General features: G+C 47.0%; 1 protein-coding gene across 1 annotated transcript in view; it reads right to left on the minus strand.

The window, feature by feature from the left end:
* Positions 1-675: 675 nt before the first annotated feature.
* The window catches only part of LOC118770301 (transmembrane and coiled-coil domain protein 3-like), a 32,404-nt gene continuing 16,854 nt past the window's right edge, over positions 676-16,225 (minus strand). The window contains exons 2-4 of the mRNA XM_036517896.1: positions 4,048-5,051; positions 2,464-2,599; positions 676-1,775 (exon numbers count right to left, since the gene is read on the minus strand). Coding sequence (XP_036373789.1) covers positions 1,473-1,775; positions 2,464-2,599; positions 4,048-5,051 — 1,443 coding nt within the window. The 3' untranslated portion in view covers positions 676-1,472. The remainder of the gene's footprint in view (positions 1,776-2,463; positions 2,600-4,047; positions 5,052-16,225) is intronic.

Genomic DNA, 16,225 nt, shown 5'->3' on the forward strand with positions numbered 1-16,225 from the left:
TACACACATACAACTAGTGTCAGAATGGCATTCAGATTGCAATAATCCACATACAACCAGAATCTGAATGACACTCAAACTGTAGTTGCACATACAACTAGTGTCGGAATGGCATTCAGATTGTAATGACCCACATACAACCGGAACAAGAATGACATTCAGGGTACAACACACATACATCCAGTATCTGAATGATATTTAAACTGTAATTGCATACACACTTTCCTGTGTAGCTGGTGAGGGGGGGGGGGGGGGGGGGGTTTTCCAAATTTTCCCCCATTCTGATCCCATAACCCCTGTCACCAGGTTGTTCTCTCACCTCCTGTTTGTGGAACTCTCCCGGACCTATCACCGCACCAATGACAGAGGATCTGAGGCTGCTTGTACTTCTTTCTTTTCAGATGACGTTTCTCACTGCATCTTAGACACAATAGGTCATTTCCAATGGAAAAACAACAATCGAGTAGGGTCATTGTAAAAAAAGAGAAACTTCACATTTAGGTTTAATATTTTGTAATTCTTGTGCATGTCACAGAAAACAAATATCCTTAAGATACTGGTTTAAAAAATGCATCAGTAAAGATTCTCATTCCAGATTCTTTCACACAGGCTTCTTAGCTCCAAAGATAATGAACTAAAGACAATGTTCCCATAACATTACACAACAATGTTCCCATAACCATCTGAAAAAATACTATTTTCTGCATTCACTTCCCCGGGGGGGATTAATTCTGATCACAGTGGCGGTGTGGGTTTCATCCGGTTCCTTGATCCTGAAGGAGGAGTAACACAGAAGGGACTGTGATAAAGTGAAAATTTGCCACAGAAACAAACAGAGAGAAACACCATGGGAAATGTAGTTTCCTTATGGAAGAATGTAGTTTCAAAAGTCATCCACCAGGGGTGACCTATGGGAATGACACAGTGACACTGATGCACACATAAGATCCCCTTGCCTCTCATAGAAGAAATGAAGAATGAGTCATAAATACACACGCAAACGTGACCCATTTCTTTCCCCTTAAAAATGGGATTGTTAAAAAAAGTCATACAAATATATTGCACTTCTCATCGTGATCCATTGTAACAGGGTAGGATGCGCAAATCATAGCTAGATTAACACGCTGTCGGAGAGAAAATGCTACACACTGTGTGTACAGACAGAGACATGAGAAAAATACACACAGATGAGTCCAAAAACAGTCCAAGATTCCCAGCTCACAAGTGGCCAGTTGCAGCCAGATCCTCACAGTGACAGTTTATTGTTCTCCTGAATGGATCAGAACCACAGTTCACCTCCGTCGGCTGTATGGGTAAACAAAAAAAAGCAAAAAAGTCCAGAGCATTTGCTGGAGGAGTCCGCCGTTCAAAATAGTAGAGAGCAATCTCAGACACACCCCCTGACAATGCAGGTCATGCCCCCAGTGATAACACGACTACCACGCCCCCTCTTCGCTCCTCCCCCTCCTCCCTCAGCTGGACACCAGCAGGCGCTCCAGGGCCAGCTGCAGGTGGTCCCAGTTCTTCCAGAAGAGTGCCAGCGCTGTCGCCGCAATGACAGTGCCGAGCACGTGCAGGCGGCTGCGCATGAGCGGCGTGGTGAAGCGCGCCACCGTGGAGACGCACACCAGGATCACCGTGACGATGGCCAGCATGATGTTGATGCACTTGCCCAGCAGCACCTTGGCGTCCGTGCTCTCCAGCTGCACCACCTGCTGCTGCTGCTGCTGCAGCTCCAGCTTGGAGATGCGTGTCTGGCACGACTCCAGCACCTCCTGGTGGACAGAAGGTGGAACAGCAGTGGAGATTTAAAGATACTGTTCAACTTTCTACTCACAACACACAATAACTCATGTTCATGTATCTGCAGGAATATATTTTCTCGAGATTCCTGTGAGTTCCTGTTACAAAACAACCACATTGTCAGTATAACAGTAACAGTGCACTACACATGTGATTTATATCTTGTAAAATACATTAAAGAGCACATTCATTAGTGCAGTGCCTTCCAGCTGGAAAGAGGAAGCATTGCCTGGCGTGAAAAACCGAAACACTTGTGTTACCACCTGCACTTTCTCTCACCTTTTGTCTTTTGGTAACCCGAGAGCCTGGGACCACTTGTGTGAAAACCATCCATTGCATTTGTGTTTATATTACTAGGTAGCTAGCAAGTTTAGTTGCCTGTTACACCAACAAAATGCTTTTCGGAAGTTTGATTAACAAGAACAATGACCCTGTATGTACCTGTACATATCTTTTCTTTTACATCATGTTTTTACTATGATTATGATTGGGTGTGAATGAAAACAGGAGACCCTGTATATTTTCCCTGAGGGACCTGTGAGGTGGGAGCAACCCGCAAAAGAAACTGCGGATGCCATTTCGATGGCTGCGAGCACGACCCAAAGCGGACCGTGATGCAACCCCATTCACCATTACGGTCGTCCACCCTCTGCGGGGTACCTGGATGTCCCGGGCACGCTCGTACGCCTGGTACGCCACTTTCTCCTCTATGCTGGCCAGCTCCTGCTTCAGGTTGGTGGTCTCATGCTGGTGGAGCTCGGTAAGGTCATTCAGCTGGTCCTCCAGTCTCTCATATCTGTGGGAGGGACCAAGATTAGATTACCGTCTGGGTTCGGGTTCTGTTGCTATCAGTGTTCAAAATCAGTTTTGTTTATCTTTTGTTGCTTGCTTAAATATGTTATTTTTTGTGTGTACCTCGAGTATATGATTGTACATGTGTGTTCTGTTTTGTACTGTTGAGTGTGTGGTATAACTTCAATAATACATGTGAATGCGTGGGCAACACTGTGCTGTCATTAAAAGCATAACAGAACCAAACTGATCCAAACTGAATTGAGTGACAGACAGAGTAGGGAGACGGAGCAGGAGAGACAGAGCGACAGAGAAAGAGAGAGACAGAGGGAGAGAGAGAGAGCGTAAGAGACACGGGGGGGGGGGGGGGGCAGATACAATGCTAATCAGATTAGACCAAATGCTAATCAGCCTGCCTGCTGGCAAAACCATCTGATATGTTATAAAAATTGAATCATTTATCAGTACCACAACATTACCACAACGACACTTGCATGAAAATAACCAAGCATGCTTTGTAGGTCTTGTGTAAAATCCACACTGATTTCATGAACAGCCTTGACAGCAATCATTGACAAAACAATTTTCTCCAGCGGCATTCATTTGATTTATTGCAGTAGCTTCAAAGAGCTTCAAACACATAAGGGTAATTACCTGACTTGCACAGAGATGGGACCTGGGAGAATGGGCACACTTTATCTATAGAGGGGAACACATTCCATACATGTAGGAAAACTTGAAATGTTGCATACAAAGCTGGGGTTGAGCCACTTCATCTGATCTGGCGCATACATGACTCACGCCTCTCCAGGAGAATGACAGCCATATAATCACTGAGGCCAGGGCCTGCAGCATGGCAGCCTCATCCCCAGCATTCTGCAGGAGAGCCGAACCACAATGACTAACCACAGCAGTGACCTGCGCGGCATGCGACCCCCTGCACTTTAATGAGGCGCCTGGGCCACAGCCATCGTGCAGTCACCGCCACAGGGCAGTGAGCCCGCGAGCCAATGAGATCAGATGGAACAGCTCAACTCCAGCTTGGTATACAATATTTAAAGTTTTCCTTGTTGTATGAAATGTGTTCCCTTCTACAAATGAAGTGTTACTGTTCTGAAAGTCAGTTCTGCGCAAGCCAGGCATGATTAGCATTATGTATACGAAGCGCTGTGAGCCTACTGCATTAAATCAAATGAATGCTGCTGGACAAAACAGTTTTGTCAATGGTTGCTGTCAAGTCTGTTTCACAAAATCAATGCAGATCTACACACAAGACCTACAAAGTATGCTTGGTTATTATCGTGCAAGTGTCTCATTTGAAAATATTGGTGTTGTGGCGCTGATAAACGATTTTTATGTTTTATGACATATCAGATGGTTTTGCCAGCAGGTAGGCTGATTAGCATCTAGTCTAAGCTGACTATCATTGTTGGGCTAAGGTGCCAGGCTCACCTGTATCTCTCCTCTTGCAGGGTCTGCGTGATGAAGCCATAGTCCCGCTTGAACTGGGCCTTCAGGCCCTCCATGTCTTCGGCAAGCTGCGTCTGGGCCTGGCGGATCTCGCGGGCCTCCTGCAGCAGTGCGGCCAGCTTGCCCCGGGCGTCCTCGGAGCCACCAGCGGACCGGTTGCCGTTGCTGTCGGCTGAGGCTGACGTGCCGGTGGAGCACTCGTCGTCGCTGGGGTACTTGGGCTTGGCCATGATAGTGGCGCTGCCGCTGAGTGCGCGGGCGCCACCCTCCTGGTGGAAGGGCGACGGTGCCTCCATGGAGCTCTTGAGGTGCGCGATGTTGTCAGCGCTGCCGAACTTGTTGCGGATGAGGTTAGCGAACTCGCGGGACTTGTTGAAAAAGAAGGGCGGCGAGAGTGAGACGCCGGGCCCGATGGTCTTCACCTTGTCCAGGCACGGGTGCCGGCCGCTCCCGCTCATGTCCTTCAAGCCGTCCTTCAAGCCATCCTTCAAGCCATCTTTCAAGTTGTCCTTCAAGCCATCTTTGGCGCTGTCCTTTGGGCTGTCTTTGGTGCCCTCCTTGAGGCCGTCCTTGGGGGGCTCCTTGGCCTCACGAGAGGCGCCGTTGCTCTCGCAGTCCCTCATCCTCTTGTGGTAGTGTTCCAGCTTCCTCTGCAGGTATGCGATGCTCTGTGCAGACTTCTGGTTCTTCTTCTCGAACACCTGCTTTATGCGTGCCACCTGCTGCTTGTCAGCACTGTCCACCAGCGCCAGATACTCTGCTACATTCTCGTCGCGTGCTGTCTGCTCAATCTTGATCTGCTCCGTCACCTTCAGGATCTTCTGCTGCAGACTGTCGATGCCCAGCCGGCCCCGGTTGAAGTCCAGGCCCAGGCCTGAGCCCAAGGCCGAGCCGGTCGATGACTCCAGGTCCAGGCTGGTCTCCGAGCCACCCCGCCGGATCGGGACTGGGATGCTGAGGACGTTCCCGTCACCGTTCCGGTCTGCCTATCAAAGGGACAGGGGAAGAAAAAATGCACGGTCAAGCTTTACAATGGCTGCATTATGGGTATATGAATGCACAGCAGGACATATCCATGCAGTTGGAATGGTCAGCAGAGAGCCCCACTGTGGACCACACAACAAAGCATGGTTGACAACATGCGAATGAGTCAGGCAACCACACGAGGTACACAGAAAGGAATTCACTGCTACAACCCAGGACCCACAAAAAACTTTCCTTATTAGTTCACACCCTAAGTGGGGGACTGGAGCTTTGAACAAAGGGTCATGTCCATTGAATTTATCTGGTCGCCCCAGTTACGGATATATGCTGTCAAGAGCAATAATGTGCTGCCTCTTCACAAAAAGCTTTCAGTGTTCTGTTCCCCCATTCAGAATTTCCAGTTCATGTTAAGTTCATGAACAATTGAATTTATTATGTCTGCAAGGTGAGTTTTGTAAGACTGTATTAGCTGCTCCACAGAAAAGCACATCAGAGGATGGTTACATAAATGACCTTCTAACCTGAAACTTTTTCAAGGTAATCAAAATGTATTGTGTCAGCCCAGATCCATTAAAAAAGTTCGCCTACGTTCAGGGATATCTGAGTGCGTTTTCACTCTTTTGCCTTCGTTTTAAAAGTGTTTCCATGACAACAAGGGCATTCACAAGTACTCCTGGTGATCTGAAGAGCATGATTAAGATGTACTAACAGAAATAAATAAAAGACACACAGTTTGGGTGACCCTGCTGTCCCTGACAAACAAGAAAATAGGGATGATACCTGACCCCGTGAACTGCTGAGACCTGACACCCCCACTCGCGGTGAGTTTGAGCTCAGACTCGCAGCCCTGCGGACTTTGACCTGTGAACCCTCAAACACATCAGCCAGCCCTAGAGCCCTTTCTACAAAAGAGTACTAGTTGTAATGAGCCTGCTAATCGTAATAGACCCATGGGCTTTAAAATGAGACAAAAAAGCACTCAGAGATCGTAACTCTGGATTGGAAGAGGGGAGGCAATCTAACGAGATTAGGCTGGAGGGCAGTTCTTGGTTTGCATCTCTCCCTGACAGCACAGCAGATAAGGGTGTGCCAACACTGTCCTGGCAGCCCTGTGGGTCGAGGCCCTGGCGTTGGTTAAATGGGTGGAGTTCAGCTGTGGGGGACACACACTGGCAGACATCACTGCCCCCTTGACACGCACCCCAGCCAGGACAGCCCCAGCTTTTGTTCAAAACATAGTACAGACGGCTTTCTAAGACTGAGTCACGGGAAAAAGGGAGGGAAAACTGAAGATGAAACATAATATATTACAATTCACGCGATTGAGTGAACTTAAATATCTGAATAACTTTCTCAATTTGCAGGGTCAGACAGGAGTGCTGAATGCAGTGACCCCACCAAAATGAATTAAAAACTGCTGGTGCTCTAAAACCAAGCTCATCAAAAAGATAAGGATACTGAATGGAGATTGTGATTGAGCTGAGTCTCTTTCCAGGTTGCATTTTGCAGTATGAAGAGAGATGAGTGACAGAGATGGTGTGTGGGTTGGGGTTTTGGGAGGGAGGGGTTTTTATGCTGGCTCACAGAACAGCTCAATGAACTGAATAAAAGAAAAGATTAGGGGCTGAAGGAGGGGCCACACCCACCATCCCACTGCACAGGGAACACAGTCATCTCTGGGTGATCCTGTCAGATCCAAATTACTCAGCATCTCTCACCGTGTGTGTGTATGCCATGTTTAGAATTTGTGGCTTTGCTTCTGTCTTCTACAAAAAGGACAAAGATGAAAAGATTGTTTTTTAACATTCTTACTCTGTCACAAGAACAAAGTGAGTCAAAATACAGCTACAAAAAAAGTCCAACAAAAGTCACTCAATCTGGTGGCTATGTTCTCACAACAGAAAAATGTTCCCAGGAACATTCTGGTCATTACGTGACCGTTTCAAGAACACTCACAAGCGTTCAAGAGATCACATACATCTAGCTCTGCTTGTACTCTGCTTGCAGGGCCTGGAGTCAAAGAACACCGCACTTTCATATGGAAAAAATATCTTTACAGTGCACGTCTGTTTACATTACATTACAGTGGCACAGCTGACATATCCAGAGCAAATTACATAGCTTACAATTTTTATGTCATTCATTTATACAGCTGGTTACTTGCTCAGACAGTCAAGGTTAAGAACCTTGCTCAGGGATATAACAGCAGTGCCGAGCTGGGCGATCAAAACAGCAACCTTTGGGTTATGAGTCCCGTTTCTTACTGCTACATCACACTGCTGGCCCAGCTGCCACTATAGTTCATAGCATCTGGAAGGTGCCCCTTGACCTTTCAGGGCTGGCGAGGAAACCAGCAAAGAGCTCCCTCGCTCTTTCCCCACTCCACAGTAGCCAATCAATGCTCAGGAGATCTCCAAACTGAGAACAGAACACTTCCGGAGGGAAAAGGCCCACCTTTGAGTTGGTGGGGTGAATATTTATGAGAAGAAAATGAGCTGAAACTTTAAAGGTCAGGGTCTCCAGTCTGCCACTCGCTCACCTGACGCCAGGAGCGAAGAAACGTGTACGCGCTCCAATTAAAATTCTGCAGAAAAGCTAGTTTCATTGTTTTCTCTTTTTCTTTGTTCTGTTGTCTTCTTGCATCGGCACCACTGTGATTTATATGCGGGGGACGTATTCGTGCTGGTTTGCAAAGGAGCCTGGAACAATGCCCAATGTCTGGAGCGGTCAGTCCCTGAAGACAATGCAAGAGCTGAAACCATACGGACAAACTCCGCCGTCCCACCAGCATGGTTCCAAATCAGCACCTGTCAGCGGGGAAATGGCATTGTGCATTTATGACTGTGGTCTCATCAGAAGCAGTTTTCTGAGCTATTTGAATGATTAGTATTATCTTTGTTAAAAGCACACCGAGTGCAGCTTTTATTAATGTAGTTACTGATTGCTTTTAACCTATAGGCCGAATAAAGACAGCAGTTAACCGCTGTTAAACATGGTTGTTGTGAGACGCTATCCTGTGTGGACCGTGCAATGGAAAGTGTGTAAACTCACTGTTTTGTGTTTTAATGGTTTTGAATCAGCACCTGTCTGCTTCTGACGAGACTGTGGTCATCAGAGTCCAACACCATTTCAGAGTGCAGATCTTTTACAGATGTAGTTAGTGATTTTTTTTCAACACATTTTTAACCTATAGGCTGAAATATTCGAGCAGATAACCCCTGTTAAACATGGTCCTGTTGATACACTATGCTGTGTGTACAATGCAATGGGACACCTCCCAAATCCCAGACCAGCCATGTATGGCAACATTACAGTGAGGGTTTCATTGTGAAGATATAATGTGTGTCTAACCACAATATGTGCTGTTGGCAAACCTAAGTCACATGATGCAGACAGAACAGGTGACGATATGCTCCTCCAATCGGCCCGCTTCTTTTCACAGGAAATGCTTGTGTTGAGGGTGGACCGTGGGCATCATCATTCTTGATTGGCTGATCATGAAATGTGACATAAGCTGCTGATTCATTTTTCTGCTTAGTTGCCAGCTATGGGTGACTTGCCTGTTGCCTAGGCAAAGATTCCAATATTGGTCAGTTCCTCTACAGGGATTTAATGATGGAGAAGTCTGTTTTTATTAAACGAATGAAAGCCTTTTGTTTTAGGCACCAGCTGCTGTTATCTAATGCTGGCTGACGTCACACAGTAGTTAGCTAAGAGAATGATCCAGCTAAGTAAATAACTCTTCTCGTTACTATTATGTAACTTGTTCTCTCTAAATGTTCTTGATTGAAAGCTGCCTTGACTTTATGTAAAATAACATGTAAAATGTCTCTAAAATATCGACCCTCTTCTAATGAATTGTTTCGACTGTTCTGGAGGCATCCAGAGGTCCTCCGTTCAAGGAGAGAACTAACACAATACATCTTCACAATCTGTAAGAAAATTTAAGCATGTCAATGATGCCACAGCAACACACTGTCTATGAACTGCAACTGGATGGCTGAAAGACGCCCTCTCTCACTGCCTAATACCACCAGCAGTCATTTCTGGAAAATCTGTAAACAATCTTTTTGTAGGTCTTAAAAGGTAATATCTAACCATTTTCAACTAATTACATTGTGGACATGTACACGCCAATGTTTTTTTCCCCCCACACCTATTTATGAGAGTAGTGGAAATTGAGGGTAACTGCAGGAATTTAGGCGCAATATACATTTTTCTTCATATTTTGTGAAGGTATGAGGTCCCAACTCCCTGTCTCCATAACTGCACTGGCCTGAACTCCACCCTCTTCTCCCTATTCTGTCTGAGCTCATTCAGAGGCATGAGGTGGGCTGAAAACTACAAAACTGAAGTGCAGTCATGCCATGACAGCTCTGCCACATTAAGCTGTCTCATCATGGTCACTGCTTTGCAGTGATACCTTCTTCACCCCCATTTCAGATGACACACAATGTACTGTACCCCCTAACCCGGAACAAGCCACTGACACAGAAGCAAAGGTCGGTGCCTTCTGCACGAAATGTTCTGTCCAAATTCTCAGGCCAAAAGGGCGCAGCCATTGGGGGACGGTTCTGTGACATTAGGAGTCCCAACACACATGGTTGAACATAGTGGTTTTTCCACAACTTCACTGGAAGCCAATCCCCACCAGCTCTCAGCATGTGGCCATTACTTACCCACAGTAATTCTGTTTCCATCTGACAAATGCTCTTATCCAGAGCAACTTACATACCTTACAACTCTTACATGCTATCCATGTATACAGCTAGATATTTACTTGGGCAGGCAGGGTTAAGAACCTTGCCCAAGGGTACAACGGCAGTAGCCCATTGGGGAATTGAACCCACAACCTGTAGGCTACCAGACCTAAATTTATGTTACAGCAAATCTTCGTTTTTCTTCAACAGCTGCTTTTCATACAGATGCCCTGACAAGCTCTACTTCTGCTCTATGCCATGACCCCACGCTGCCACTGTGTGTGTAATGCGTGTGACTTAAAGGTGCGTCCTTGGGTTCAGTAATGATGGGCTTCTGATCTGGTAAGTGAGAAACCGCTAAGCTGTGTGTGAGAAGTCAACCTAGGCTGAGCGGTCACGCACAGTAGCAGGGCCCCACAGTGGCAGTGGGAGAAGTGTGGCAAACATCACTGACTGCCAGAATCAAACTATTTTTCTTTTTTCCCGAAACGCAGCGAGTATTGCCCTTTGGTGCAGAATGCCTGTCAGGCCTTTATGGGCTTAGACAATATTAGTTCTTACATTCTGCCAAAATTAGGGTAAGATGCATTTTTTAATGGAAAGTGTAGCTATTCCTTGAGCAACAGGCCATTTCTACATAAAGGAGCTTCTCAGTCCTCTTGGCCTGTTCTAATACTCCCACCAGACAGTACTCCCTGTACCCAGCTCTTACACTTTCTTTTTACGTATTACATGTCAGGTAACGATCAAGTATCATTCACTGCAGTACAGCATTGGTGGATTTCCCCATTCTCTGGGAAATTCTCTGATTCAGTCCTTCTGAGACACACAGTGTGAGCAGACACAGAAAACAGGTCATGTGATGGTGTGGTTCTCCACAGACTCTCTCTGCATGACACTTGAGCAGGCTTGTGATTTATCAAATGCCATTGCACAGGCTGACTCAGACACTGGACTCCTCACTGGACCAAACACCGACCCCATATTTAGACAGTAGCTCAGTGCATGAGGAGTATTGATACACACTGAGATCAGTGGGCCAGGAGTATCAGTGTGCACTGAGCTATTGTTGTATTCAAACTCATTTTGAATTTTTATCATGTAGTCAGATTCCACAGCTTTTTTATTGAAACCACAACTATACATAACCTCTCCATTTAAACCATTGATTTGAAGCGGGCGGGATCTGAGAGCAGCAACCCGCTCGTCGTCCGTCCCACCTGCCCCAGCAGCTGAGGGGCAGAAAGGGCTAAGATCATTACTAGACTCAATCAGGGAGTGAGCTCCAGCAGCGCTCGGCTCGGCACATGGGGTTAATCCACACCCTCACACATCTGGGCCAGAGGCCATCACTGCAGGGCTCAAACAGCAGAGTCTCAGCCATGGAGATCAGCAGGGCAGAGAAAGCATGATAGTATGTTTTACGTATGTACATCTGTAAGTATTTATTTTTTAGAAGCTTAATTGTTTAGGGTGACATTTATACTTGGTTTTGGTAGTACTGTACACCAGAATGGTCACACTAATAAAGCTTATTTGAAATTTTGAGAGACAGAGACAGGGGAGGGGGAGAGAGAGGGAGAGAGAGACAGAGCAAAAGTCAGACATGATAGCCCCTGCAGTAAACCTTTGTCTATGCTGTGGCTCCTTGATTGGAGCTGCTGTTTCCCAGAAAACCAGGGAGCCGGCCCCTCTGGCACCCCACTGCACCGTCCGCAAAGGGAGGAGTGACAGGAGACTGGCTGTGCGCTCGTGTTCTGCGTGGGCGGTGTCCTCTGGGTCACACTCATCACCACTACATTAAAGCAATGTAACAGTGATCCTCATCTTGGGCCAGTAACAATATTTACGATTGTACATCTTACACAACCCATTCACCCGCTCAAACAAGTGCACATTTTTCCGGGGAGAGGCACAAAGCAACTTCCTCCAGGGTGTAATAGGAGTCCTCGGGGACAGTTTGTCACCCATGAAGACAGGGTCAGGGGTAAAATGTGAAATGAACAGAGTGGCAAAGCCAGACAGGAAGTGAGGTAACAACAGGAAGATCATGGTGGGAACAGAAGAATGTGCTCCTGTGAATAAGCGTGCATTTCCTACACAGACACCACACGCATTAAAGGACTAGGTTTACACTGTTCTCTATGCGTTTACACACAGACAAGAACACAGAGAGGGTGTAGTTAATGTGTTCTCTGCGAGTTTGTACACAGACAAGAAAACAGATAGCACATGGTTAGTGCATTCTCTGCATTTACTCACATACAGGAGAACAGAGAACATGTGGTTAGTATATTCTCTGGGTTTACTCACAGACAGGAGCAGAGAGAGCATGTAGTTGTGGTCAGTGCATTCTCTCTAGGTTTACTCTGTCTAGTTAGCATGTTCTCCTTGTGCGTAAACCCACGGATAATGATGAGAGAGGAGGTGACAGCATGTGGTTAACATGGTCAAGATGAGAGCGCGGTGTGTTCTCCAGGCAGATTCCTCCTGCGCCGCTACCATCTCACTGTGCGGATGCGTTACCAAGCCGGCGAGAGCAAGTTAAAAGTCACTTTAGATGCTGGGCCCCGCTGAGCAAACGAGCAGCCTTCATCAGCACAAGATAAGCCCAGCAACGGAGAGAATCCTCCTGCTTCAAACGCCCACGTGCAGAGGAGAGTGTGGGGGAGGCGCAGGGAAAACAGGGCACAACTGTGCAGCCTGGTGATAGCTGCAAACATACAGCTGAACAAAGAGCTATAATTTTAAGGGAGCAAAGGGAACGATCGCATAGCTGTTACTGGTGGCCTTTGCCTGCGATGCGATTAGCTTACTGAACTGAGCTCACTGAAACCCCCCAGATAACGTTTGTCCTTTCGTCAGACTGATCAGCACGAATCTTACGCCCAGACAACCTGTTATTGGGAAGTGTGGCAAGGGCAGAAACATTGCTCAAACTGGGCACATGCAAGCTTCTCTGCATGAGAGTGAGATTGAGCAGGACAGGTTTGGGAGATTCTGGTAAATTGGGGGTGGGCTTCTGCAGAATGCCCCAAACACACACAGGCAGTCTACCAAGGCCTGTGTGTCGGGGCCCAGATGGGATCATCTCTGCTCTGCTTTAATCAACTGTAGCAGCATATAGCCAATGCACATTTGAAGGCCGGATCAAAGGAGGCATGGTCAGAAATCTGCCCCCTCTGTTTCAAACAAAACTTGAGTGTCTTTACAAACACAGAAACAAAACAACAAATGCTAACTCACTGTTGAACACTAGCTGCAGTGTCCCTACCTATTTGGCCACGCAGCTAAGCTGCTTACCAGCAGCACATGATCAGGGCAAAGCAAAAAGAAGAGGCTAGGACAGGCAAGGACTGTCATGCAGTTCAGGGACTCACACAGGTGAAGGGTTACAACAAGTAATTGGGCACTCAGACAAAAAAAGATATTTCACAGGGAGGCAATCAGAACTCACAATAGCAGTTTCCCCACACAGACAGCTCTCTCCAGCTCTCCACAGTGCGCAGACCAGCAGGCACATGTGTAAACCACAGATCTACAGAGTGATTACTTTTTCCCTTGAAAATCAATATGACAGAATCATACACAGCTGGAGATGTCACAGAGATCATTCAGGTTCGGTGCACTGCATTAGTAGCATCCCATATAGAGGATGAGAGGGATTGGTCATCCTGGGGGAGGTTCATGGAGGAATGCAGGCTGAATGCGCAGGTGGTTGAGTGACAGTGTTGTTAAGGAAAGGAGACAGAGGGGTCCTGTGTGTGTGTGTTTTGTGTGTGTGCATGAGTGTGCATGTGTGTGTGTGTATGTGTGTGTAGGCAGAGTTGTGGGACAGACTACTGTGCAGAGAGCTTGCCTCCATCCTCTCACACTCCTGCCATCGCTGCTGTCAAAGACATTTCTGCAAGCTGCTTTACTCGCATGGTTTCCCGCTGAAATTACAGACACAGTCTTTTACCAGGCACTCTGAGGCAAATCTGCATCTGCCAAAAAAGCCGTTTTGAGACGAAACCAACTGCAGCAATGCTTTGAAAAAGCAGCCACATTCCTGAGCTTCACGGGAAGCTGGAACTGCAGACTGTGAGCAAAGGGATTAAACAGGGTCTATACACACAAAATCAGCAGTCTTGTACATCAGGGATCATGGTCATGTGCTTTAGATCCCAAGTGGATTTCATCAGCATGGTTGTGACCTCCTTGACCTCCTACTGTGGTCATGCCACAAAACTGCAATCTATGTTTTCCTGCTGCTGCAAATGGTGTTGGTGGGACAGCAGTCTCCCCTCTGGCCCAAGTAAATCCATGCCCCAGTGCAGTAATGGGGACACTGTGGTGTAAAAGGTGACGTTCTTTGGAGGCGACTTTAAGATGAGGTCCTGACCCCAGTGTCTCCATGGTCCTTATCGAAAGAGTAGGGGTATTAACCCCTATATCCTAGTCAAATTCCCACACTGGTCCCCCACAGCTGACCACCTAATAATCCCCTACATATGACTGGTTATGCAGTCCCTTGCATTCCAACAGAAACAAATGCAGTTAAGGCCACAGTTAACCATTGTGGTTAAATAAAGGTTAACATACACATAAATGCTTCAGGGGCCCTGCATAAGCATGGCATTTACCTCATAATTTCAGACCAAGACTATCTCCACTCTTAATATATGTTCACAAGTTATCTAGAGGACTGCTCCGAAGGCCCTTTACAGTGATTTATTGCGCTACTCTAAATGCTAATTAGCCAAGCTAAACATCTCTGATAAACACAGCGTCGCACTCGCTACATCGCTAATCCCATTAGCATTTACATTCCCTTCAATATGGCCCATAAATTTAGCTGACGAAAGAAGAGGAACACTGATAAGAAGGAGCCCGTCGAACTCCACTCTACCCCAGGCCCGTTCCGCTGTGCACAAGGCGGTATCTTGCCGCAGAATCGTGGCATATCGGCTGGGAGCTTATCGCCAGGGCTCCTGGGATGTTGTTTCGACAGGGCTCTGAGCCGCATAATTCGGAGCGCATTAAATGCGCGCCTCTCAGTTTTGTTCATGAGCCTTACACACAGGGGCTTTACCTCCCCCCTCCTCCCTGTCCTCCCTCCCGCCCCCCTGCGCTGACACATTTGGCACTGCTTGCTGTGAGAGAGAGAGGGGAAGAGAGAGGTTTAGAGAGGATTGGCCAGTACGTTACAACACCTCTTGGTCGCAAGCCAAAGGATCGCAGATTAGGGACATTGCTTAACGTACCCATCCCTGAAGGAAACCCTGGTTAACGTTTTTCAGACTGAAAATGCGGGCAGGATCAAAACTACAGAAGAACAGGGAATAGCATCTGAGGTCACAGAGTAGGAAATCCAACAAAAATGCACAAACATTCAGTGCCGACAGAGTCCACCAGGTCCGCAGCAAGGGAGGATTTCAAAACAGGCCACAACATTAAAGCCAACTCCCGCTTTTCACATTGCAGGGAGACTGGGTTACTACAGGACAAAGCGTAACAGGGGAGAAAACATTTAGATGTATGTTTATTCCAGCCTTTTGGGTTTGACGAAGCACGGCCAATCAAAACAGATGTATGGCACAGCCGATAGCCAGCGTCCGACTGGTCATGTGACAGTGGCTCTGGACACATTCTGCAGACGAGTGTTTGGGCCAGGGCAAACTCAGCAGGGAGCAGCGTCTGCTCGATGACCCCATTATTTATGAGGGCATCGCTGAAAATGCCTGTTACTCCAGAAAAGCATTTGATGTGCTCTAATTTGAAGATTAAGAATGCTGCAAGCTTTTCCACAAGCTACCATGAATCAGAGCAGATGAGATTTCCTCTTTAAACAAGTATGGAGGCGCTAACTTCATGAGATGCCTGGACAAGAGGGCCCCAGAATGGCTGTTCCTTGGGTCTGTTTGGCTGTTCCCCGCACCCCCCTTGGTTTTAATTCTGCCTGCACAGTGGCTGCCCCGTCAGTGCACCCAAATGTGACAGGAGAATTACGACACTAGGATAGGGCATGCCGTGTTCTCAAAGAGACCAGGTTTTTGGAGGCAGCACAAGTTTCACACATACATTCACCTGGGCTGAGCACTAAGTATATGATTACTATCCCTAAAATCATACACAAAGAGACAAGATACACACAGCAATTCAGACAAATGGACACATTCATGACTACACACACACACACACACACACATACACACAGGCATGAGAACATGCAAAAGCATACTAAAACAGCACAAATTCAGGTCAGGTTGTAGGTTTGGCTTTGACAGGTGTATCAGCTGATCGAGGTGAGACTGCTAATTAAGCACTCTGCTGTTACTGTACCTACAATGCCTCATGCCTCGACTTGCAGTCCAGAATCCAGGCCATTTCTGACACTGACTCACACTGGAACACCTATTGACTGCAAGAAGCCTGCGCTTACAGAAGCAAAGCAATCTTGAAAAATATTGGGTGGCAGTGTATCACAGAGGTAA

The sequence above is a fragment of the Megalops cyprinoides genome, chromosome 23, assembly GCF_013368585.1.
Source record: "Megalops cyprinoides isolate fMegCyp1 chromosome 23, fMegCyp1.pri, whole genome shotgun sequence".
NCBI lineage: Eukaryota > Metazoa > Chordata > Actinopteri > Elopiformes > Megalopidae > Megalops > Megalops cyprinoides.